The following is a 26501-nucleotide window of genomic DNA, read 5'->3' as shown; positions in this document are numbered from 1 at the left end:
CCTAGAGCTCTAATCCCAAAGGAGCCCCGGTGCCCGGCTCCTCTGTGCAGCAAGAATCAAGGCACCTTCTACTGATCTGATCAAAGCACAACATTTTCAGACAATTCTGATGAATCTGTGACAAAAATTAATAGATGTCTGGCTGTCTTGGTGAACGTGTTCTTGTAACGAGATCTTGGGTCTCTCAAAATGTTCTTCCTGGTTACATCCAATAATAACATAGCTGCGGCTGAAAAAAATCTGTAGAAGTCTACCATTTCAATATCTTTTCTATTATATAAAAATACACCCAGAATTGTTTTGTTGTCTCAGCATTTGGTCTAGAAGACAATCTTTTGTATGAAAAAGAACCAAGTCAAATATTTCACCAGGAATTCAAGCTAATGCAGGAGATAGGGGTCAGAAAAAATGTTCTTGTTAAGCCTGCATGGTAAACTCAGTAACCGATTATAATCCGAAATTATAAATTAAAAATGCTTTTTTCAGTGAAGTACCACTTTAATGATTGGATCCTGATCAATCCCCCCCCCCCAAAATACCACTCCTGGTGCACAAATCCCGAGAAGCTGAACCGGAAGCAAGGCCAGAGCCAGGCTAGTAATATTAGCTAGCATACCAAATTGCTATACAGTGGCGTAGCATGAGTGGTAGCAGAGGGAATATCCAGTGTAATAAGCCCAGTCCTCCTAATGGTTCTCCGATTTAGGTCCCATGGGCTTCTCTCAAATTTTCAGTGGGGACAGAGTCCTGAGAACATCTGACCTACACGGGACAATGAGGAGTCTATCAGAAGCCTGGAGGCTCTGTAGACATGTTAAGTTAGGAATAACTGCCCCAACAGAAATACAAAAGATGGATAAAAGAAGCTATCGAGATCAGGAGACGTGGATGTGGGACCATGAACATGGATGATGGAGTTTACTCGTTGGATCGCGCATGGGACCGCATCGTCGGAGAGGGGAGAGCGGGCAGCAGAGGGCGACAACGTCCTCTGCTGCCTGCGGATAAACGGAGAAGGAAGTGACGCCACCATCAGCGTCAGCCTGACGAAGTTTGAAGCCGCAAACGAAACGTTGCAGGTAAATAAAACCTTTCTGTGTTTTAAAAAGAACTAAAAGATGGAATCTACCCAACCTTTCGATGGACATTGGTTTTTCAAATTGTAATATTTTAGAACATGCTTACGAACACATCTGCACAGGAGTGTTGCTGCGGCACTGTTTTTATACAACTTTGTAAAGATAAAAGTCACATATGCCCAAAATACAGTCAAACCGCAGATGATAGGAGTAATGTGATCTAATTAGAGTTGCAACATGCCATTTCCAAATGTGGAGAAGATAGGCCAATTAACCCCCCCCCCCCCCCCCCCCCATATAATTTCCTGAGAATGACCAGCTTCCGAGAAACCCATTACTAGAAGAGGTTTAGATAAAAGTAAACATCCAGTGGGAAAGACACAACAAAAGATGTATCTGTATGTGTACAAAACTGATTTTCTTTGATTTGCTTACGTGTGTGTTTGCATTGCTTGGACAGTTTTGTTGCACTCCTTATCTAATTGCTGCCAAGTGTACAACAGGAAGTATCTGTTAAAAGAACACTTAGTGGTGCGTACGTATAAACCAAACTGATGGGCAGAGTGTTGTGACCGTTAAATAAAAATAAAAAAACTTTCAAGTCACAATGATACTTTATAATCGGTCATTTCCTTACTGCTCAACTACATGCTAACATTTTACATTAAAATAAACAAACATTAAAATTTGGAATAAATATTGGGCCAAAAGTATTTAAAGTGACAATGTGTAGTTTTTACCATTAATCTCTGGATATAGCCATCAAAATGTTGTAGTAAATGACTTAAAAGATGCCCAGTTGTAGAAAAATATTGGCAGCTTCATAACATATAGCCATAAAAATCTGTTCAAAAATACATGGATCAGGTCTAAGTCTCTGGGCGACGCCACATTGGATGCCATGTTTCCGTCTAAGGAAGTCTGTGAGGACAAAATGCATTTACTGATTTGTAACAAACGGTTACAAAACTTTCACTATTAACTCATTCGCTGCCAGTGTTTCTCACAGTTTTTACTGTTTTTTTAAGCATCACAGAACGTTGCACGCTAGGATTATGTCGACGCCAAAACCAAAACAAAGCAGAGACTCTTACATCAGGAAGAATCCGCGCGTTTCGAGCGTTATCCGTTCTTTCATAATCCGTTGTTGAATCGTGATCGGCAGAAGCTTTTCCGGTTCGCGCCTCGCTTTTTTCTTTTACAGCAGCGGCCCAAAACGATCTCCTAACACATGGATTTTCTGCTTCCTGATCACGTGACGTGTGACGTATGCGGATGAAGATTGGCTTTAGAGCTGAGATGTTTGTTCTCATGGTGCGGGGGCTCGTTTCGATGCCCTTACAGTAAAAACATGCAAATGACGACTTAAGTCATCATTGGCAGTGAACGGTTGGACTTAAAATGACGACTTTAGTCGTCAATGGCAGTGAATGAGTTAATAAACATTGTTGCTTTACACATTTACCTCTTCACTCGTTGCCAGTGATGAAAGGGAATCTGATGATCTAGTTATTTTGCTAGAGGATGCACTCCCAGGGATTTTTGACCCTAATGGCCATCCGTTGGTAAGGTCTTATTTGAACACAAAAATAATGCTTGCTTGCAGTGATTTAGGTGTCTACTGCCACCTATCGCCAGGGAAACTACACACTGTCACTTTAAGTTAAGGGGGTTTTCTGTAGATTGGGATGGGACTCTGTGACAGGAAACACGGTTTTGTTCATGTTAAGTGCCAAAGGAGCATTAAAGGTTTGAGGAAGGCCACAACACAAACATAAAAGCGTACATACAGGTCCCTTTAGGACAACACAGAATAGAAATTTCTGCCTTGATTTTGGAACAACTTGCAAAAACTGCAGAAAAATGACAACATTAAATACCGTTTTCCTACAAGTGTAGAGTTTGTCCATCATGCCCACCTTTGTTGTGCTAGAAAACTGAATTAAAGCAATTTAAAACATGAACACAGAAGCTTAGAAGGAAACTAAGAGGCCACTTTAGAGTCAGCCGAGCAGCTCGACGCCACTCAGACCACTAGCTCTGACCTGAATGAGAGGCAGGAGGGAGGACAGGACATGCAGGGAAGGTGGAGAGACAGAACAAATTCTCATTCAGAAGGCATGAAGTAAACTGTGGCATACAAAATCATCAAGAGAGATTTTTGGCTAAAATCTGACTAAATGCATAGACTTCCCAAACCTTTCAGCTTCTGACACACAACATTTTTACAGAAAAATCATGTGACCCCAAATATCGCTAGCTGACCTTGGGTTTTACATCAATTACAGAGAAATAATTTTAAAAGAAGTGAATTTTCTGTTTTATTTGATTCCTGAAGATCATCTCAAGACCCTAAACTTATTGTTTTTAGGCCCTTTGAGAACATTAGCTTATTTCATTGTCTTTATTTATTTCATTACTCTCTTGGTTAATCTACCTTCCTGTATAGGAGAATGTAATAATATCCCTTCAAAGGACATAACCACATCACCCCGCTTCTCCTCCAGCTTCACTGGCTGCCAGTCAACTTCAGGCTTCATTTCAAGATCCTGGTTCTGGTCTACAGGGCCTTACATGGACAAGCACCATCTTACATTGGTGATCTTCTTAGACCCTACACCCCCAGCAGGTCCCTGAGGTCCAGTGACCAAAGCCTACTGGTTGTGCAGCACCAGGCTAAAGGTCAAAGGTCATCTGCTGCTGTGGCCCCCAGACTCTGGACCTCTCTCCCCCTGAGCCTGAGATCAGTGGACTCGGTGATCTCCTTTAAAAAGCAGCTGAAGACTCACCTGTTCAAGCTGGCTTTTGTATGACCTTCTTCACCTCTCTCTCTTTATTCTGCTCTCCCCACCTATTCCACCTTCCTCAGGATCCACTGATTTCCCTCTTTCCTGTTCACTCTCTCTCTTTCTTAACATTTTTTTAAAGAGCAAGTCACTCCAAATAAACATTTCTTTGCTGATAAACTATATAAACGAGTGTCTGATCGTCCTGTAGACAAATGTAGATAATAATTTGGCACTTTAATGCATCTTAGTTAAAATTTAAATATTCGGCCTAAAACTGTCAGTGATGCACCATCGTCAGGTAAAAACTCAGTACTGCGTTTGAATTTAAATCTGCCATCGCTATTGGCTAAGAGGTACACTATGATGTTAGATGGTAGATTATGATGTCACAATGTCGTGAGTGTGTGTATGTGTTAGCGGCTCCGCCCTCTTGGTCTGCTAGGCAACAGCATTTGTTGCATTTTTCAAACAGGAAGTGGGAGTTGAGTAAGAATCTGGTAGGGGATGACTTGCTCTTTAATCACAGTTGTCTATTTTTGCTAATTTTAAATATATTTTTAAACATTTTCTAAATGCTTTTTTATATTTTACCATTTTTTGTTTTTGTGAAGCGCCTCGTGATTTTTATCTTGAGAGGCGCTTTAGAAATGATATCTTCTTCTTCATAAAGTCTGACATATTGACCATATATGTAAATATAGGGAGAGAGTATTTCAGTAATAAAAGGGACATTTGAATTTCTCTGCTCTTTTCTAAGGGAAATCAAACAGGGAAAACAACAATACAGAAAAGGTGCATCCCAAAAGCAAGAAATACTAAAAACTAATCAGCTGAACACCTGTGAAATCTGTGTATTACTGTAAGGTGCTACTATGTCCTTTCTCTTCTGGCCAGCAGGAAGCTGAGGCGCGTGCAGCCAGGCAGGAAGACACTTGGGTCAGATCCCACAGGAAGTATCTGGGACAGCTTAACACTAGACAAGATATTCTTCATCAATTTCATTTCCAACAACTTTTGCTCTGTCTGTTCCTCCTACCGTTTCCTCTCTTGTGCTGCCCCTCCCTGCCCTTACTGAACAATCTGGTGGTGTCATCAAAAACACAAAAAGTCATCCATCACAACAATTAAAGGAGGAAGTGCACATGTGCTTTTCAAACAACCAGAACCACGGACATGCCAAGCTTCCACTACTGCGTTCTATTTGTTTAAATAATGCTCCACACGGAAAGAACCAGCCAGTTTGCCAGAAGGACTAAAACTGTGCACGTGTTCTTATTCATGAGACGCACCCTTCTCTTCAGACGATCCCTCTCCTTCAGGGTCAGCGTATCGGCCTTTGCGATGACGGGAACGATGTTGACTTTGCTGTGGATGGCCTTCATGAACGCCACATCCAGGGGCTTCAGACTGGAAGAAGCAGAGGAAAAGGGAGGGTGATGTTATAAAAAAAAAACGATATAGAAATAAACCGAGGCAACTTAAAATCACTAACACAGAACAAGGAGAGAAAGCAGAACTTTCCTTCATAAAGAAAAAACATGGCGCTCTGGTGTTAAGCAAGCTTCCTTCAAACTGTGGAAGTTGTGTGTTAATAGCACCAAACGTGGCTGGCTTGTGTAGAAGCAACTTGCAGTCTAGTCATTGTGTGTTTTCTTACCCATGTCCAAACGGAGAAATGAAATAAAAGCAGCAGTGCACCCGGTTGTCCACAATGTGCCTTCTGTTCAGCCCGCTCTCATCATGCAGGTACCGCTCAAACTGATTGTCAATGTACTGGATGATGGTCTTAAAACTGTTAAAGAAAAAAAAAACTGTCAAAAATAATTTTCAATTTGGACTTTAATATCAACTGAATAGTAACAAATCCCACAAACTCAAACACTGAAATGCTACGCTAATATAATAAAAAGTAAATAGATATAATTTAAACAGGGAGTAAAGAGTTAATGATAACAAGACAAAAGGGAAATACTAGAGAATAAACATGTCAAACATCGTTATCCCTCCTAACAAATCATGAACGCACCAGTCCTGGCTGTTGATGGCGTCACCGTATCCTGGAGTGTCGACCACAGTGAGCCGAAGTTTCACCCCTCGCTCCTCGATTTCAACAGTGGACGCCTCAATTTGCACTGTCCGCTCTATTTTCTCTGTTGAATCAAAGCAAGAGAAATATCATCAGCACATACAGGTCCTTCTCAAAAAATTAGCATATTGTGATAAAATTCATTATTTTCTGTAATGTACTGATAAACATTAGACTTTCATATGCATTAGATTCATTACACACAACTGAAGTAGTTCACACCTTTTATTGTTTCTAATATTGATGATTTTGGTATACAGCTCATGAAAACCCAAAACTCCTATCTCAAAAAATTAGCATATCATGAAAAGGTTCTCTAAACGAGCTATTAACCTAATCATCTGAATCAACTAATTAACTCTAAACACCTGCAAAAGCTTCCTGAGGCTTTTAAAAACTCCCAGCCTGGTTCATTACTCAAAACCACAATCATGGGTAAAACTGCCGGCCTGACTGCTGTCCAGAAGGCCATCATTGACACCCTCAAGCAAGAGGGTAAGACACAGAAAGACATTTCTGAACGAATAGGCTGTTCTCAGAGTGCTGTATCAAGGCACCTCAGTGGGAAGTCGTGTCAAGGTAACTCGAAAACACCTTCATGTCCGAAACGAAAAGAACCTTGTTTAATATTAAAAAAGAGGACATAATGAACATTGTAAAGGAACTGTTGAAGTAGCGCTGCGAGCAGCTGTGACCCACACAGCACCAGAACAGCTCACGGCGCATGCGCAAACATGGCTCGCCAGCTGTTTCCCTATTAACACACGTCCGTTTTAATTTCTACACTTTCTCACACAATAACAAGGATTGTCGAGAAAGCATGTTTGCCGTGGTTATGTCAAAATATACTGATCACAAAACATTTATTTACTTTCTTTCGTTTTCCTCCGCCGCTCTCATAAATACCCGTGTCCTCCTGCAGCAATCCCGAGGGACAACAGACGTCAATAACAACACAGTAAAAAGTCCGACGTGTTGTGTAAAAACTGCTATTTTTAGCACATTTTTAGGTCCGACGTGTTGCTACCAGACGCACAGTGTGAGCTGAAACTGAGTGCTACAAACGAAAAAGTCGCGCAGTGTCCGCAGAATATATAGCGGACCTCCGAGTCCGCTTGCAGAAGTGACATTTACATGTGGATGTTTCCTGGTCAGGTGCTGCAGCATCGAGGATGTGGTGTTGTGGTAGGCTAAATCCATTTTACAGAATTTACACTGGACTGCGTTTCCCGCCTTACGACGTGAAAAATGGTCCCACACCTTTGACATTTTCTGTCTTTTTCGCACTCCACCGGGGTCCACATTGTCCACCATGACTTAAGAGAAAGTTCAGTTACATTCACTACTCGCGTGTGCATTCAGTGCAGTGTGTATGTGCGTCACTTATTTCGGTCCGGGTGAAACATGACCCCGGGCGATTGCAAAGCCACAAACTAATTAAACATGAATTAAACGAATCCTCGAAGCAGAGAATTTGGCTCGAGGCTTTGTTGTACTCGAATTATTCGAGGTACTCGAGGAATCGTTTCAGCCCTAGATTAGATCCTGCAGTTGCCGTCACTCACCCCCTCCCCAATGACGGCGACCCTGACACCACAACTCAGTCCGACTGAACCAGAGTTTTTTTTTAACTCAGACTCAAGGAGAAATAATAACTCGTGCATCTTTCTCTCTCTCACCCGCTTAATTAATATAACTCACAGGAGCGACCGGCCCAAATCCGACTAAATCCATCGGCTGAGTTCGGGTTTGGTCTCAAATTAGAACTCTAGCGCGCAGCCTTGCAACACCACATAAAGGCGGACCAATATTTCCTACTCGGTAAAGGTGGAGGACACAGCCCTCTCTGACAAATTTGAATTAGACGCTGGTGAACTTCATTCCACTATAATCGATTATAGCGTTCTTCTACGATGCAGAATCTTTTATGTCCGCATCTTGCTGCATCGATTATTAGATTATTTTACTCAGCTCTAGTAAGATGCCAATCAAAGGTTATTAAAAGGATGCCAGCAGAAGTTATGGCGAGAAAGTGACGCATCAGAAGGAAATCGTGACGTTTTCAGTGGTGTATTATGTTGGATTATTGACGTAGGACTTGGAGTGGACTAACTTGATTGAAGCACTTTCAGTGGACCCTTATGGACATAAAAACACCATTTCTGTTCAGGATGGCTAGGTTCTAAAAATATGAGGCTTTGAACAGTGAGTAATGGGCTCGACACACGGGAGGCGACAAACGACCGCGATCAGCGAAATTTGTCGCTGTCGCTTTTATTACCTGTCACACGGGAGGCGATCCGCGGCAGCGGCCAGCGGCAAAGCCGTCTACGCGTTCTGTTCCATGGCGAAATCAAAACTTCCGTTGTTTTGATTGGCTGTGTCAGGTTGGAGGGAATTAAGGTTATTTAAGTGGTTCAGAGTGAATAAAGCGGTAGATATGATGTTTCACAAGGTGCTGCTAGAGTTATGTGAAATCTTACTTCTGATTTTACTATAAAACATAATAATAATCAACTTCTCCTCCATGTTTGCTCGGAGACATACGGAGCATCCTGTCCGCTCATTGGTCAGTGAATGAAACCTCCGTTGATTGGTCCTCGTCCGAGCGACAGCGATGAAAAGTTGAAAATGTTTCAACTTTCTGGGATCGCGTCGCTGGGTCGTACGTGCACGACACGTGCACGAGCGCAAAATTTCACACGCACGTTTTTCGCGTTTCGCTTGGTAGGAGGGAGACCCGCGATTATCGCTTTGTCGCGCATGTCTCATTGAAAATGAATGGAGGAGAGGCGGTGTCGCCTCCCGTGTGTCGAGCCCATTAGACATAATTTGAATTAACATATTGTTTGGCAAAGGTGTTTACTGTTTACAGTTAATTGGCATTTATTATTGTAATCACGTGAATCTCAGTATTTTAATGATGTATACTATATTTTAAAAAGAGTGTTGCAAAGACACTGATTTGACCAGTAATGTCCAATCCTTGACACAAAAATATATTCCTTTTAAAAAATGGTTAGTTTAGGAATTGGCCAATCACTGATGGGTGAGTAATTCATCCAGGTAACCAACCTTAATTTTAGATTTCAGTGGTTCATGTTAACAGTTTTCAAAAAAGGTGGACTTGCCTTCAAATCTAAATTGTGGGCAAGAATTTACACTAACTGGCCAGAGAAGATTTTTAAAGAATAAATCCTAATCTAAGTCAAGTCATACGGAAGGCATGGTACTGTTTTGAGACTGTGGCATTCCTAGCATTCCTCTTTAAATAATGCTCTGCTGGAGACATTGCAACGGACATTTTTTCATTATTACAGTGTGTCTGTGTTAGAGATTGTACCTGCAGCTCCAGGGATGTAGCGTTCAGGGTAGAGATCAGTGAGAAACAGGCTGTTTATAAGTGTTGATTTACCCAAACCAGACTCTCCTGAAAAATAAATATAAAATGAAAGAGAAATCCTTTCAGTCTACATTAAAAATCAAGAGTGATCACTCACCTACAACCATGAGGGTGAATTCAAAACCCTTTTTCACAGACTTTCGGTGCACTTGGTTTGGGAGGTTTGCAAACCCTACATAACCTCCTGCATCCGGGAACTGAAGCACATAAAACATAAAAAAATTTCACTTTTATGACATAAATTTCATATGCTGGGTGTGATACAGCACATATGTAAACAGCAGGACTGTGGTATGTGTAGAATTTCTTGTTTTACTAATCCCTTCACTTCGTAAATCTGTCATTTCTCGTTTTATGAAGCTTAACTCCAGGGAGGTGTTTAAAAGAATTTGAGGCTGCTGGTGAAGCATAGCAGCGAAACTCCAACAGGCAATAATGTGAAAGACAAGAAACACTTCCATTTATACAGGATATCCTCCCTGGATGCTTGTACAAGCATTTGTGCAAGACATTACCAGTTCAATGTTTTTTCACCTGTGCCTCATTAGGAAGTGCTGCTGCTTATATGGATTTTGTCTAGCTGTTAGACTTTAGCATGATAAATGTGTTGTAGTTGAGTCAATTACTCACCTTCCCTTTTTCTCCAGACTGCGACATCACAACTTTTATTAGGACGTCCGATAAGCCTGGAGGTGAAATAATAAAAGGGAAATTATTATGGAAAAATGGATGACATGTAAAAAATATGGTACAAATTTTTGGGAAAGTAACACCCATTTCCTACTGATAACAATTCAAAAGCCAGACATTTATGTAGCTAAAAAAATGCACTTGTTTAAATCAAATGTATGGTAGGCCATCAGAGCCAGCAAGGCTTTCTCTGCTAAAATAAAACCATCAGAATCATCACTAACCTTTATCTACAACCTTATTTACGTTTGTTCAGTGAAAATGTGTTTGTTTCTTGTTTTTCGTAAAGTTTCTTTTTGGGTGCACCACTAAAAGTACATGTCTGTGGGTTATCAATGTTTGTCCAATCAGCTTTTAGTCTATGTGCTGTCTGGGGAGTCTAAGGCTTGGTTCATGCTTGACGCATTCACTTTCCGCTTGGTGATGCGGCTCGCGGATGGAACGCGCTTCACAACTCGCAGCGTTTATGGTTCATGCGGCTTGTCTCTGCGGTGAGCCAATATTCTCCCAAACTGTAGGGGGCAGCATGGAGCTCTACGGCATGCATCCAACACTACACCATAGTAGAAGTAAAAATTACTGTTTACAACATGGCATTCCAGCATTTTTTAACAGCGTCCTCATCTTTTCCGACAGTGCGAGCTATTTCTCTCCAAGAATTATTAACAACATGTTGATCACGGTGAACTTTGAGAGCTGAATCATACAAATGTCTGTATTTACCAACCTCTGCCATACTAGTTCTTGCCAGTCCGCCATGTTTTTCTGCGTCCGACTGGCCGCGTGGTTAGAAAATTTCCTAGGTGCGCGGTGCGGAAATTTTGGCCATGCGGAGGTGCGGTGGAGGGGCGTGGTTGTTAAAATGACGCAATTTCGCCTTGCGGATGCGTCAAGCATAAACCAACCTTAATCTGCCCAGGGTCTCCAGAATCAATAGAGCAAGGCACCTTTAGATACCGGGTCTGAATGGACGCATCTTAATACTACAATTAAAGCCAGATTGGAACAGGACCTCCAGAAAACCATGCCTTGTTACAGTGTATTTTGTAGCGTATTGGCTGTTTGTTAAAGGTGAACTTTACTCATATCTTTTAATACATTTGTAGTGGTACTTGGAAGGGATGAATGCCTTGTAAAGCCTGATTTATACTTGTCCGTCTGCGTCGGTGCGAAGACACGCAACGCTATTATGCATCGGCGCAAGAGCTCTCCGACAGACTCCCAGAGGGGATGACGGAGACATGCCCAAAAATTTAAACATCCGTTGAAAGTGATGGAGACCGCAAGCTTGTAATTGGTCAGGACGCAGCTTTCTGTATAATTGTCACCAGCACCGCTGTAGCTCCGTTAAAAAGTAAACAAATATTTTGTGACAGGCTCCGGACAGATTGGAGAACACATCGCACATCGGAGAACACTCCTTCCTTTTTGCACACGAGCCAAACTCCCCAGGAAGAGTCGTAACACCACTCGCCTCACGCACATAAGTGACCAAAACAAAGCAGCATGGTGACACTCCGTCTCCAACCACCTCTCAGGCAGCAGCCTGCACTCCCACGTTCTACACGTCACCAGAACATAACCAACCAACACAATAAAAGCAGTGTTATACAAAATGGAAGGCCTGTAGTGTTTATTCTCTTACAGTAAGAATTTATCAATTTTTTTGAGGAATTTATTAAGAGATTTTCTGGTTTTTGTTAATTGTGCAATAGAAAAATAATCATTAGATTAATTTTCTAAATAGTCAAATAATCATCAGAATAATCGTTATAAAAATAATCGTTTACCCCCAGCCCTAGTGTGTGTGTGTGTGTGTGTGTGTGTGTGTGCGTGCGCGCGCGCGAGTGTTAAGCCCCGGATCTTCTTCAGTCCTAAATCCGCCCCTGGTTATATGAATAAAATTTACTTACTAAAATGTACTTTTTCACCCAACATTCAAATGGTATGACTAATTCATGATAGAAAAGTCCAAATCTTACCCAATTAAAATAAGATTTGCTTTTGTTTCCAGTCTGGAGTTGCTTCCAAATTAAATTGTTTGTTTCTTATTTCTCAGAACAAGCATTTTAGGTCATAACGAATTAAATGGGCACCAGGGATATCCATGCACACCTGCATCAAATTTTACAAGTTTCATTTAACCTTTATTTATCCAGACGAGTCGACTGAGAACTCATTCATTTACAACGACAATCTGGCCAAGAGGCACAAGTCATTCCAACTCCCTCAAAAGTGTGAGAAAAAAAGGTAGAGAAAGCAATCGACTGACGTTTTATCCTGACTTAGCACAACAAAATCATTGGTTTCAGGCATAAAAAGACATCAGATATAATAATTAATGTGTTTTCTTTCTTAATAGACTTCTAAGTTTATACAGCAGCCCAAACAAGAGTATTCGTGTGCATCAAACACATTCACGTAATCTAAGTGTTATTCCTCAGCTGACTCTGTGGGAACCAGCATTAGCCCGACAGCAGATTAATTAAACTGTTCCAATATCACAGTTGTAATCTCATAAAGACAACACTACAGGACAGACAGGCGGGAGGCACATTTCAATAAAGCTTTCTTAATAATGGTCATTTAATCGGCCAGACTGCTGAGCTTTTAACAGCACGCACACACACAATTGGACCATGCTTGTGTGCGATTAAGTAGTTTGGACTGAAAGAGGAAAATGCCACCTTAGAAAGGCCAAAATTCTTGGCATGTTTTACATGTTTACAGTTGGTTTATTATCTGGAGTGGAGCCATGAGTCTACGGTATTAGAATGGTTCAGCGACTCAAGGCAGTGTCATGGATTTGTGCACCTGCTCCTCTCAAATTAGGTACTTTGTCCATTTATTAGAAACACAGAAACAGTGGTTTCCCAACATGAGGCCTCGGTGAACTCTGTGGTATGACAACAAAGCAGGCAACAGATCGCAGCAAGAGACCTTAAAGCTACTGGACATAATGAAGCCTTGTTTGACTCATGTAGGTAGCCCCTGGGGACTAAACGCAATAGCTGTGGGCAGCCGTTCTGTAATGAAGACATGATACTGGTTTAAGCCTCGGGCTTCACTTTAAATTTCATCATAAAGAGTCATTAGAGGACAAAAACGTCCGCTTGTAAAAGTGGCCATAAAAATGTATACATTATTTTTTTTGCTTTTTTTTCATAGATCTGTTGAACAACTTCAGCCCTGACCAAACATAAAAAAAATTCAAAAAAATTATTTCATTTTGAGGCTTTTAACCCTTGAAATACCAGTTTGAATACTCAAAGTCATTGCTATAATTTATGAAAAAAAAAAAAACACAAAAACTGAGTTATTTTCTAAAAAAGAAATTTTTTTTGACTGGGGTGTTTAGTACAAATCAGTCTTGATTATGTTATGAAATATATTTTAGAATTTTTTGCATTTATAGTTTTCACATAGCAACAGATTTAAAATTTACTATACACTCGAGCCATTAGAGGACAAAAACGTCCACTTTTAAAACTGCTTTAAAAACGGTCCAGATTAATATTTTTTTCTGCCTTTTGGGTCTAAATCTTGTGATCAACTTCAGTTCTGATCAAAAAAATCAAATATTGAATATTTATCTAAATTTTAACCCTTTATATGCCAGTTTGATTATATGATGCTCATTTTTTCATGAAAAAAGCAGACAAAAGAGGAGATATTTTACAGAAAACATATTTTGAGTGACTGAAATCATTTTTTTAAATCAGCCTTGGATATGTCAAGAGTCTGGCAAAATATCATATTTTATGCTTTTTAATTTTTTGTGTAGCAACAGATTTAAAATTTACCACCCTCTTGTGCCTGTTATGGATAAAAACGTCCCATTGACTTCAATGCAAACCACAGTTTTTGATCCTGCATCATCTGCATCAAATATTCATGCTTTCTGTGATGTTAGGGTTGCATTTTGGACAAAAGTAGTCAAATTTATGATTTTTACTGTTCAACTCCAAATTCAGTAATTTCTCCATATGTTGCTCAGGTGAGAAAGTTTACACATTTCTATAGATCTTCTGCTGTTCTTATTAAACTCAGAAGCTCAGCATGTAAACAAAACACAGTTTCATTCTCACTCGTAAGACCAAAGGGTAGAAAACAAAAACAATATGTTTATTCATCTGGCTGGAGCCCAGGTACATCCAGACTCTTTGTAGTTCAGTTTGTTTATGCATGTGCAGAAATGTGAATGCTTGCTTGCATTTTGAGGTGAGACAAAGTTCAGTCCATCCAGCAAGACGTGCAGCACAGGATTGTGTGCTCTTTGCATGTGAATCTGCCACATCTAAAACAACATGTGACTGTTTTCTCTCCCTTTTTTCCTGTGCACAACAAGCACAGTCCCCTTTTCTTTGTGACGCTGTTGGCAGTGGGGTCAGTACCAAGAGCCACTGTTGCAACTGGTCTTTCTTCTGCAGCTGTAGGTGCTGATGAAGCCCTGTGACTCCTGCACCCAAATTCAGTCATTTCTCCATATGTTGCTCAGGCGAGAAAGTTTACACATTTCTTTAGATCTTCTGCTGTTCTTATTGAAGTCAGAAGGTCAACCTGACCTCTGATAAGAACATAAAACACAGTTTGACTCTCCTACTGAACTTCAAAGTGTAGGGTTAGGTTAGCAAGAAAGACCAGTTGCAACAGTGGCTCTTGGCACTGACCCCACTGCCAGCAGCGTCACAAAGAATAGGGGACTGTGCTTGTCTTTCTTGTTTTATGTAAAATATCTCCTCTTTTGTCTGCTTTTTTCATGAAAAAATGAGCATCACATAATCAAACTGGCATATAAAGGGTTACAATTTAGATAAATATTCAATATTTGATTTTTTTTTATCAGAACTGAAGTTGATCACAAGATTTAGGCCTAGTCCACACGTAGCCGGGGTTTTTTAAAAACGAATACCCGCCCCTCCAAAAACTTGCATCCACACCACCGCGTTTTAAAAACAAACTCTGTCCACACGTACCCGGATAAATACGTTGTTAAGGACATGCCAGACCTGTAGGCGGCAGTACTTCCCCCGTTCTTAACCTCGTCCTTCGTCTGTGGTCTTCCGCAAGGAGCAGTAATTCCTCTTGCAAAAACAAACAAGCAGAAAGCGCTTGGACGATTGATGGATCGGGTAGTGACAGAGCGCAGCTCTGAAGGCATCCATGATGCCGGCTAGTGTAAACACAGGTCACACACGTGATGTCAGCATTTTTTTGTCGCGGAAAGTGACGTTGCGGACCTTAAAACTCCGGTTTTGTCCGTCCACACGCAGACACCCAAAACGGAGAAAACGCAGATCTTCACTTTGGCCGGAGTTTTTAAAAAGATCCGTTTTCGTGTGGATGACAGGCCAAAACGTAGAAAAATATCTACGTTTTGGCAGATCCCCGGCTACGTGTGGACAGGGCCTTAGACCCAAAAAGCAGAAAAAATATTAATCTGGACCATTTTTTAAACAGTTTAAAAGTGGACGTTTTTGTCCTCTAATGGCTCGAGTGTATAGTAAATTTTAAATCTGTTGCTATGTAAAAACTATAAATGCAACAAATTCAAAATTTTAGATATTTCATAACATAATCAAGACTGATTTGTACTAAACACCCCAGTCGAAATTTTTTTTTTTTAGAAAATAACTCAGTTTTTGTGTGTTTTTTTTTTCATAAATTACAGCAATGACTGAGTATTCAAAATGGCATTTCAAGGGTTAAAAGCCTCAAAATGATTGAATTTTTTTTATAATTGAGCAGGGCTGAAGTTGTTCAACAGATCTATGAAAAAAAAGCAAAAAAGAAAAATATTAATGTACTGGTATACATTTTTTTGGCCACTTTTACAAGTGGACGTTTTTGTCCTCAAGTCTCAAGTGTATAGAGTGGTTTTTTTTTCATAGTGTTCCCTTAGTCTATTTTAAAAATTGCAAATTGAATTTCAAAATTTGTTCAGAGAGAGGTTTTGCGACAAAATTTTGTACCATATGCACAAACGGTGGTGAAATGGCGTCAAAAAGAAAAACAAAAAACTGCCCAGATGGACTAAAATGTCCCTAATGAAGCCTGAGGGCTAAAGGTGCGGTTTGAGAAAATAATCCCTGAGAAGGAGAAGCCTGTGTAATAATTGTAACACAAAAAAGTATTTTATAGTAAAAACAAACAAGGAGGTCAATTTGTAACTGTGTTTAGAGCACAGAACAGGCTAATTACTAAATGGTTAGGGTTAAAAAAAAATCACAATTCTAATGTTTGCTATATGGAGGTCACAGGTGAGGATTACATCCAAATTAAAGACTAATTGGTCATATCCCTTTAGACTGGAGATTTTCCAGTGCTTTGCTGATGAATGGGAAGAAAAACTAATTCTGAAATAAGAGGCACGAGCGGAGGCCGACTCAGGAAACATCCAGGGTTTACCCCAGCACTTTGTAAGCCTGGCGGCATGCCAGGCTTTGCTTGGCCACCCGCCAGGCTAAGCATCATGCCCCGACCCTACCATGCCCGCTGACACGAATGGCGCAACAAAACCAGAGACCTCCATCAGCTGATACTGGTGAGAAACAGCAGCGGAATTCTCTGTCCGGAGTAGGGTTGTCACGGTGTGAAAATTTAACCTCACGGTTATTGTGACCAAAATTATCACGGTTTTCGGTATTATCGCGGTATTTTTTTTTAAACGTGTTACATTTTCAGACAACTACATAAACCCTGTATATCAGGAAAATATTGTCCTCAGTTTGTGTCTAAATGTTGCCTAAAATGTGTTATTTTGTAATTATGTTGTTTATTTTGTTTACATTTTTCCCCTTTAGTCTTTAAAACACCAATATTTGTCCATAACTTCTTATTTTATGTCTGTTTGATGTCATCATTTTAAAAATATTAGATCAGATGATACTCAGTACTCAAGTAGCCTTCTAATCAGATACTTTTTTACCCTTACTTGAGTAATAAACTCTATATCAGGAAAATATTGTCCACGGTTTGTGTCCTTCCAGTGAGCTTTGCAGATGTGGGAAAATGTCATCAGGCAGTAATCATTGTTAAATTCATAATTATTCTCGGAGAGAGACCAACTCTTATCTGCCCCTGGGAGCCCCGTAATGCATAGCGTCATTTCAACATGGCGGTGTCCGCGACACGGTTTATATGCAGGTAGCGGCGCTGCGGCTGCTTTATATAGCGACTCGTTGCATTCTCCCTCAACCCAAATCCTCGGATCACGCATTTTAGCTAAAACGCTAACGTTAGCTTGCCTTGCGTTGACTGTAGAGTTGTGGGTGATGGTCACGCAGATGTGTCATGAGATTTGAAGCATTGCTGCCTTTCACAGACACTTTTTCTGCACGTGCTGCAAACAGGATAGCCGTCTTCTATCAGATGTCCCTCGGCATTCTTCAAATAACCAAAACATGCCCGTACTTCCCACTTTGTCTTCTTTGAGGGATAATAAATGTCCTGAGCGCTGCCGTCTCCTCCTTTAGCCATTATTTCAGCTTTAGCTTCAAGAAAGTTTTGGTTGTAAATAACAAAGTGAGCATGTGCCGCCGGCAACTTCAGCAGATGATACGGTGGCTGGTAAGGGTCACCGTGCCTACACCGCAGCCACGGTAAACCCACCGGGAAAATATATATTTTTTAAAACAAGACGGTTATTGCTATTGTCAACTTTTTTACCGGGGTTTACCGCTACACCGGTTACCGTGACAACCATAGTCCGGAGCCAGGATCGAACCTGCAACCGTCTGATGACTGGACAACCCGCTCAACCTTTTGAGCTACTGCTGCCCAAATAAAGTAATGAGTAATCCCCTGCCTCTCACAAGCACGAAAAAAGAAAGAAAATGGAGATGGTTAGCGCTATTGCTATCACAGACCAGTTAAAATTCTAACTTTTGCTATAGAGAACAATGAAGATGTTGAGGAAAAAAGAGCTAGGTGTGCGCCTCGCAGCTCCCGGTTTCACCATACGCCATTAAGGCCCTGTCCACACGTAGCCGGGGATCTGCCAAAACGTAGATATTTTTCTACGTTTTGGCCTGTCATCCACACGAAAACGGAGTTTTTTCACACGAAAACGGATCTTTTTAAAAACTCCGGCCAAAGTGAAGATCTGCGTTTTCTCCGTTTTGGGTGTCTGCGTGTGGACGGACAAAACCGGAGTTTTAAGGTCCGCAACGTCACTTTCCGCGACAAAAAAATGCTGACATCACGTGTGCGACCTGTGTTTACACTAGCCGACATCATGGAAGCCTTCAGAGCTGCGCTCTGTCACTACCCGATCCATCAATCGTCCAAGCGCTTTCTGCTTGTTTGTTTTTGCAAGAGGAATTACTGCTCCTTGCGGAAGACCACAGACGAAGGACGAGGTTAAGAACGGGGGAAGTACTGCCGCCTACAGGTCTGGCATGTCCATAACAACGTATTTATCCGGGTACGTGTGGACAGAGTTTGTTTTTAAAACGCGGTGGTGTGGATGCAAGTTTTTGGAGGGGCGGATATTCGTTTTCAAAAAACCCGGCTACGTGTGGACTAGGCCTAAGATTTCTTTTTCTAATGAGCTGCCTCTAGAATTTTTTCCCACATGACCATCAGCACTATACATCAGTATAGGTAATTTAGGCTTTTCCAGGAGGCAACTTTTGCCAAAAAATTTTTAAAAAGCCATCTTATTGACTTACTAAGTGGAAGTGCTTATGTGCAAGCTAAATATAAATACTGTATCCCGTACAATTGCCCATTTTTTTGTTTGGTGGTTAACAGGGTATCTGCAGGTTTATGGGAGCCAGCTTTAAGACGTAAGACCTTTTTTAAGGCCACTTTGACCAAATTTATGCTATTTTTAAAAATAAAATTTAAGCTATAATTTCCAGCTATTGCCTGGAACCGGTGCCAACCACATCGCGAACGTGGGATTAACCATCCAGTTACCATTAAACTTGCACTTCCCCATGGCGCAAGCTCCCACTAGTTTAACCAGCTAATGTGCTCATCTAAAAATAGCCCCCTTTCACAACCAACTGAATGTGTACGGTTCCGCTTACGCTAATATCATACACAAAAAAATTCTGAACACTAACTAGAAATTCACAAAATTTTTATAGAAATAAAAGAATCTTGTTTATTGGGTCTTTGGTAATTTAAGACCTTTGGAAACTGGATTTAAGGATTATTTGTCATTTTTAAGGATTTTTAAGGCCTTAAATTTGGAAAAGCAAATTTAAGACTTTTTTAAGGATCCGCGGATACCCCGGTTAATCCAAAAACATAAAATACAGAGGCCAATAACTGTAAATTACTTTAGGTGTCACATTAAAAAAAGGTATGTATACATTTTCCCACCATAGCCTAGCAAATAAAAGGTGTAATAATTTGTAAAATCTTAAATGCAAACCTCTGAGTCAATGTTCCATTTTGCCATTGAATGAAAAATAGTCCCATTCACACCAAAGCACAAAAGAAGAGGAAACATTTCCTGGTGATTTATAGGGTCAGACAGGTGGGTTCCCTGGTGTTTGTGTGTCAAACACTGTTTTTAAAGAGAAAGTTGAACCAAGGGCAAAGGTCAAAGAGTGGTAAAAGAGCTGAATCGTTACTTTGAAAAATCTAGAGATATGACAGACATTCCTCAAATATCAAGCAAATCTGTCCAGCTGAATAAAACACCAAGTTGTTTTCTGTAACAGCTGCTAGCCTGAGATTACAGCTCACAATGTCTCCCTCCGTGTTCACCAATCTGTAAAAACAGAAGTTATGTACGAGCTGAGCCAAAAACACAAGCAGGATGGGTGATAATTATTCTAGAGTAGCCCTTCACCACTTCCTAGACCAGGGGTGTCAAACTCATTTTAGCTCAGGGGCCACACTGAGGGAAATCTAGTCCCAAGTGGGCCGGACCGGTAAATAAAAAAACAACTTCAGATTGTTTTCTTTGTTTTAATACAATCAATATAAAACAAAGCTTGAGCCTGAGGACAGTGTATCCAAAATAGTACAAGTACAACACCTGAAGTGTACTTGTAAATTTGAAAAAACTAAAAAATCAATCAATAAATAAAAACATTCCTTAGTGATTCAAAGAGCTTACAGATCACATGGCTAGATCAGTTTCATGCAACATGTAAAGTATATTTGACTCATTTTACCAAACATATTTTAGCTTTCACCAGCACGTCAATATCAGACGTCACATCCTGAGTGGTAACCAACTTCAGGATGTGATTCAAGTTCTTGTGTGAGTCTTGAGCGCAGCTTTGTTTTATTTATACTCATTACAGAGAAAACTTGCTCACAAAGATAAGTTTACTTTCACTCTACATTGTAAAGTATGAAAATAAAGTTTACACAACCATCTCGTGGACCAGATTTAACCCGCTTGCGGGCCGGATCCGGCCCGCGGGCCGCATGTTTGACACCCCTGTCAGACCTAGACACATATTGTTTCCACTCTTATTGTGAGGTTGTCTGAAGGAGAAATTTACTTTTGAATTAAAGTGTTAAACCAAAAATAGGTAGAAAATACAAAAAAACGACATTTCGAATTCATTAGAGGCTTATTTTAGTGAATTTAAAGCATTTGCCATTTTTATTTTAACTCATTTAAGCAAAGTAGGCCTAAACACCAGAATAAAGCAGCGATGGGGGGAAACTGCGATGCTTGAGCCATTGTTTAGGGGCTAAAACGTGAGCGAGGGCCTCTGTGACAGTTCATGCCCACCACACCCAGTCTGTCAGGCATACTGGGACTCAAGTTTACTGAACACCAAACGGGACAACTGATGTTCACGTGTGCGCTTTAAGACTTTCGTTTAATTAAAAAAAACTTTAATGAACCATTTTACTGTAAAACAGCACTGAAACTGGGTTAACGATACATGCCAAACTTTAGCATGCAACAGTTGTTACCGCAGCGAGTGTCGAGTCTCCAGCTCGGTTCGGAGACTCCGTGGTGTCCTTTTCACCTTGCTCTTTCCAACCAGCTCAGTTTATGTTAAAGTAACATTTAACTTCCGAGTAGCGTCTTACCTGTACGAAACTTTGAGGTATTGTTGAACAGCCGGAGCCTTTATCGTGTTGCTACTGTCCCAGCCCAGGAAGGGAAACACGGAAACAGCTTCCCCGAGTCCGCCCTCGATCGTGCTGCGTCACTGACGCCATTACGGCTCAAACACAGGGCGGCCGAACTGCAATGTCCTCTACTCATTTGAGCCCAAATCAACCTGTAATTTTCTCATATTGTTCTTTGAACTGAGAAGTAGCATTCTCTGTTACATTTTCAAGATGAAAACTGTTCTGGAAATGTGTACCATATTTGTTGTTTATGTCAAGTTTGTCAATAAAAAATTAATGAAAATTGAGCCAAAGAGCTACCGTAGTATTTCAGTTGATGTCTGGTTTCGAAATGGGGAAAAGTTTGGGAAATATTTAATGTATTATCTGTTTAAACAAATAGATAATGCTAAAAAGTGTTATTAACTTATTTGGAATTTATTATTGGCAAATTAATTGATGATTATAGGCTATTTACAAAAATATTCTGTGCTCATCAGCACCCCAGCCGAAAGGGTCTTAGGTTGTATGTGTATGTGAGAGCATGAGGGAGGGAGTGTGTGACTGTGTTTGTGTATGACTGTATATGTCAGGTGGGGCCTTTGACTCCTCCCCTCTCCTGGGACTTCTTTTGCTGCTTTACATCTTCGCCTCCCCTCCCCCTGCCGCACCTGGTGTGGAGTGTGGTGCCTTGGTCTGCATGATTGTTCGCGGCTCCTGGGTCAAGGGGTTTAAGATTTTTGGCGTCTGCCTGATTAATACCGGTGGCTGCCTGGTGGGATCTGAGTAACTGGGCTCTGTTAGGTCCCCGGCGGGGCTGGTCGCCCCTGGGTCCCGGGTCGCTGGGTTCCGGGCTTGGCCGGCTTGGGGGTGGGAGACTGCGGGCAGACCTGTGGGATTGCCGCTGATATCCCCCGGGACTCTGCCGGCTGTGGCCCCCTGGGGCAATCCTCTGCACCTCTCGAGGGGGGCAAGGGCTTTTCTGGTCGCAGTCTCCCTGGGTTCCCTGTGCTCTGGGGCAGCTCCTGGATCTCTGAGACTTGGAGCTCCTTCCATCTCCTACGCATCTTTGGGGGGCAGATCTGTCACCCTGCACACTCTCTACTGGACGCTCCTATAGAGAAACCTTACATACACAAGTGCGGGTATGCACACAGGTGCTCACATGGTGCTCTCATAAGTATAGACTTGGGCACGTTCAACACATGTCTTAAGGCTATGGTTGGCACTAAATGCACTGTGATTTCTTATCGTGATTGTTCAGCAAAACAATGTTGATTTTATATTTCCTCATCAGGTTGATGCAGTGATAGTTTACTCCTGTTGTATTGTTGTGTGTCCCTTTTCTCTTTTTTTCTTTCTCCTTTTGCAGGTCTAGAAGCATAATAATAGCATAATTGATAAATTTAATCTGCAAGAACGAGACTGAGCGCACTGTTGTCAGTTGTAACAAGTAACAAGGAAGGACTTGTAGGCCACCAACAGGGCGGTCGCGTTGGTGATGACGTCACAATCACGAGTCCTATTAGATGCCATGTTTCCTTCTATAGCAGCCCGTAAGAAGACAAAATGCATTTACTGATTTGTTACAAGAGGTTACAAAACTTTTTTCATTCATAATACGGTAAAATGGTAAAGGGCCTGTATTTGATATAGTGCCGTCTAGAGTCCTAGAACCCCCCAAGGCACTTTACAACACAATCAGTCATTCACCCATTCACACACACATTCACACGCTGGTGAGGATGAGCTATGATGTAGCTATAGCTGCCCTGGGGCGCACTGACAGAGACGAGGCTTCCTAGCAAAGGCGCCATCAGTCCCCCCGACCTGCAGCAGGCAGAGAGGGTTGAGTGTCTTTCCCAAGGAGCAGAGTTCTCTGTCGGGAGCAGGGATCCAACCTGCAACTGTCCTATTTACTGGACCACCCGCGTTACCTCCTGAGCTGCTGCTCGTAAACTTAAAACTGACAGACACAAAAATATGTTTTAACACCAACTTCAACTCATTTCCAGAGTTATTAGCTGAAAAGTTGACCCACAACTGTTGCATTCCTTGGGTTCTTTGGGGCTTTGGAGGATTTATTTTTCATAAAGACATGACTTTCAGACATGATTTATTTTTTGAATAGCTTTTAAGTTCTTATGCATCTTTTTTTTTTTTTTTTTTTGCTCTCTCAATGAACTTTGAACCACTGAGTCACAAAAACTGCTGATGAAGCTCCGGAAGGCATATTTCTAAGTTCCAGAATCATTACATCTTTCTTCTTTTTTGAAGACACAGCATTTCTTATCAGTTGCACATCCTCAAACCATCAAAACCTCTTAAAAACACAAAAAGAAGTCCATGTTGCCCTTTGTGAACTTACAGGACAGAACCAGTCATGGGGGGAGTCATGGCCACTTCTGGAAAATTGTTGTTTACATCACATCAGAGAGCCTTCCTCATGCTACACGCTAATGCAGGAAAAGGGTTGTATGGATTTTCAAATTCTGCCTGCACAAAAAACTCAGAGCGACCAGTTATATTTAGAAATAATTCATGCTTTTTCTGTGATCAACACCTTCATTCAAATGTTAAAAATAATGTAAATCACAATTTAAATTTGCATTGAGGCTCTCAATTAAAAACAGTATAAATATCAATAGTTTTTGTGGATGTTTTTGCTGAAACACCACTAGGCAAACTAGACTGTTTGTTAAAACAATAAAATCTAAAACAACAACTTAAACAACTGTAAAAAATTTTTGTTTTTTAACATTTGTGTTAAATTTGAGGTAAATGTGTAGAATGCATTGGCTTTTCTCAAGTAAAAAAGAATGGCAGAGAAATTCACTGCACTGACAACAATCCCAGAGTTACCATGGGGACCAGTTCTGAGTGCCATCCCAAAGTTTTCAGCCCCCAATGAAAAATATTTAAGGGCACCACTGTGAGAGAGCGCCATCTTCATCCTTAGGTTTTTATTGGTAGTTTTATTGCTTCAATAGTATTTTCCTGTAAAAAATAAAAATAAAAAATTAAAAAATAAAAAACTGATAGTTTATAGTTTGAATTTCTGAAGAATCAATTGTTTTTAATTTTTTTTCTAAACAATTGCCTGCTGCCCCATCACCCCATAGCACCCACACCCCTCCCACCCACCTCCGCATCAGCCCTTCACCCCTCTATTCATTGTACATAACTTTTCAAACGCACAATGCGCTCTGGACCGCTTTATCCAGTCTCACAACTTCCCTGGATTTTGATTGGTCCCTGGAGGATGCGGCGGCAGCGGATTGGATGAAAGTTTCTCCTCGACTCCACATACCCCCACCTCGCAGATATCCACGGTCCGGCGCTACTGTGGTTCCAGTTGTTTTCACATCCCCTCGCCAACAAAGAGAGTCCGGAGCTGCTCTTTCTTTTCGAATTAAATCTGGTGAGTGATGCGCAACTAAAGACCGACGCTAGGTGCTCATTAAGGTGTGAAACAGCCTACAGCAGAGACAGGGGGAGAGAAGGCGAGACTTTCAACAAACTTCAGATCAAACAGAAGAGCGAGGAGCGAAAATGGTGTCTGCCGGACTGGAGATTCTGGGACTGTCTATGTGCGTAATTGGCTCGCTCCTGGTGATGGTCGCGTGCGGGCTTCCCATGTGGAAGGTGACGGCTTTCATCGAAGCCAACATCGTGGTGGCTCAGACGATCTGGGACGGGCTGTGGATGACGTGTGTGGTGCAGAGCACGGGCCAGATGCAGTGCAAGGTGCACGACTCCATCCTCGCGCTCACCCACGACCTTCAGGCGGCCAGAGCGCTCACCATTATCTCCTCCATGATGGGAGTGCTGGGTCTTATGGTTGTGATCGCGGGGGCGCAGTGTACCAACTGCATTCGCACAGAGTACATCAAAGCTCGCGTAGTGAACGCCGGAGGAATCATCTACATCATCAGTGGTCTGTTCGTGCTGGTGCCTCTTTGCTGGATGGCCAACAACATCATTTCGGACTTCTACAACCCCCAGGTGCCCGCATCCAAGAAGAGGGAGATTGGCGCTGCGCTCTACATCGGCTGGGCGGCCACCGCCTTGCTTCTGATCGGTGGGACGCTGCTGTGCTGCTCCTGTCCCTCCAGCGGGAACTCGGGATACTCTGTAAAATACGCACCGACCCAGAGAGCCACGCAGAACGGGGAGTATGACAAAAGGAATTATGTGTAGCTGCGTGGCGCAGTGCAGGCGCGGTGCGTAAAAGCGACCTGCAGCTTTCCAAAAACTGCTTTCTATTTTTAACGGACGTTGTTTTTTGTTTGTGTGTGTTGTTTTGCACCAATCTTTGGTTAATCCTTTTCAAATCTGAACTTTGGAATCAATGGAAGCACCTCTGCTGTTTTTATAAGGGTCCTTCAATATTCTCGGACCCCTTATTTACACTTTTTTTGTTTCAGGAGATTTAAAAGACTTTTAAAGGAGGTAACTCGCAGCAGAAAGGAGTATCTTTGTTAGGTACCTGCTGTTGTAAACCTTCCAGTTTATTCAGTTCTTTGCTGTTTTCACTTCGTTGTTTTTTGTTTTGTGGTGAAATCTTTTGAAAGAAAATGTTCATCTCTTCTCTTCTCTTTGGGCATTGTCAGCACAACGTTGTACAGTAGAGAATGGCTGCCAGGCCCACAAGAACCATTCCTTTGGTGGAGCTTTTTGTTGATATCTTAACAAAATGTCCAACAACAATTAGGATGAAAGAAGGAAATTGCGCCTGTTGAAGCGCCAACAAATGTAAGACAGGATTTCTATGTTAATGTGGTGATGCTAAAGTTTGTTCAGGATCTTTTGGTCCCACAGATCCTGGAATCTTACCTGTTTTTTATTTTTTTGCATCATTCGCACGATCTCTTTTTGTCTTTTCAAAAATTCTTGCAATAACTTTGTTTTCTGGTGTCATGATGACGTCATGTTTCATTATCCATGTATATGAAGATGCAATACTGTTTCGTTTTTATTCAGATTAAAGTGGATTTATTGTCTGACTCTTTAGTTAAAGTGTGTTCTTAAAGCCAAAACAAACGTGCGCTGTGGCTGTGCGCAAAATGCGCAGTTCCCATAAAACAACCCCCACGTCGGCGGGAGAAAGTATTTTGGTGATCCATAGAAATCCAGATGACAATGGCCATTCAGCTGGAGTGGGGTTCTGCTGTTCCACTCACAATACCCACACCCTCCACCCCCACCTAGAATCAGACCTCCTCTCCTCACCCTGCAGCCAAGATGGATGGAAACTTGTTTTTGAACTGAAATCATCACCTTAAAGTTCTGATGAGAATTTTATTTCACAAAGTTTATCTGATGCAGTAAAATATCAGTTTAAACTGAAGCAACAAAAATAAATTACAGAAAGTGAGCAACAACACTCAGAAAGCGTGACTGGATTACAGCAG

At 41.4% G+C, this 26501-nt stretch overlaps 2 protein-coding genes across 2 annotated transcripts in view; one reads left to right on the top strand and one right to left on the bottom strand.

Moving 5' to 3' along the window:
* The window catches only part of zgc:63587 (septin-2A), a 41196-nt gene extending 19998 nt beyond the window's left edge, over positions 1–21198 (bottom strand). The window contains exons 1-7 of the mRNA XM_015973110.3: positions 21064–21198; positions 9988–10043; positions 9455–9554; positions 9298–9384; positions 5895–6018; positions 5526–5660; positions 5158–5275 (exon numbers count right to left, since the gene is read on the bottom strand). Of these exons, the coding sequence (XP_015828596.1) occupies positions 5158–5275; positions 5526–5660; positions 5895–6018; positions 9298–9384; positions 9455–9554; positions 9988–10014 (591 nt within the window). The 5' untranslated portion in view covers positions 10015–10043; positions 21064–21198. The remainder of the gene's footprint in view (positions 1–5157; positions 5276–5525; positions 5661–5894; positions 6019–9297; positions 9385–9454; positions 9555–9987; positions 10044–21063) is intronic.
* A 3262-nt stretch (positions 21199–24460) lies between these two features.
* Positions 24461–26093, top strand: cldn5a (claudin 5a). The gene has a single exon (XM_015973106.3). It carries the CDS (start codon positions 24640–24642, stop codon positions 25285–25287), a length of 648 nt encoding a protein of 215 aa, XP_015828592.1. The 5' UTR covers positions 24461–24639; the 3' UTR covers positions 25288–26093.
* The last annotated feature ends 408 nt before the right edge of the window (positions 26094–26501 follow it).

Source organism: Nothobranchius furzeri, chromosome 17, assembly GCF_043380555.1.
Source record: "Nothobranchius furzeri strain GRZ-AD chromosome 17, NfurGRZ-RIMD1, whole genome shotgun sequence".
In the NCBI taxonomy this organism is placed as follows: domain Eukaryota; kingdom Metazoa; phylum Chordata; class Actinopteri; order Cyprinodontiformes; family Nothobranchiidae; genus Nothobranchius; species Nothobranchius furzeri.
The sequence above is the reverse complement of the archived record's forward strand: the minus strand, read 5'-3'. Positions and strand labels throughout refer to the sequence as shown.

Excerpts from the sequence above, each read along its gene's own strand:
- cldn5a (XM_015973106.3), top strand. The coding sequence starts at position 24,640 with ATGGTGTCTGCCGGACTGGAGATTCTGGGACTGTCTATGTGCGTAATT.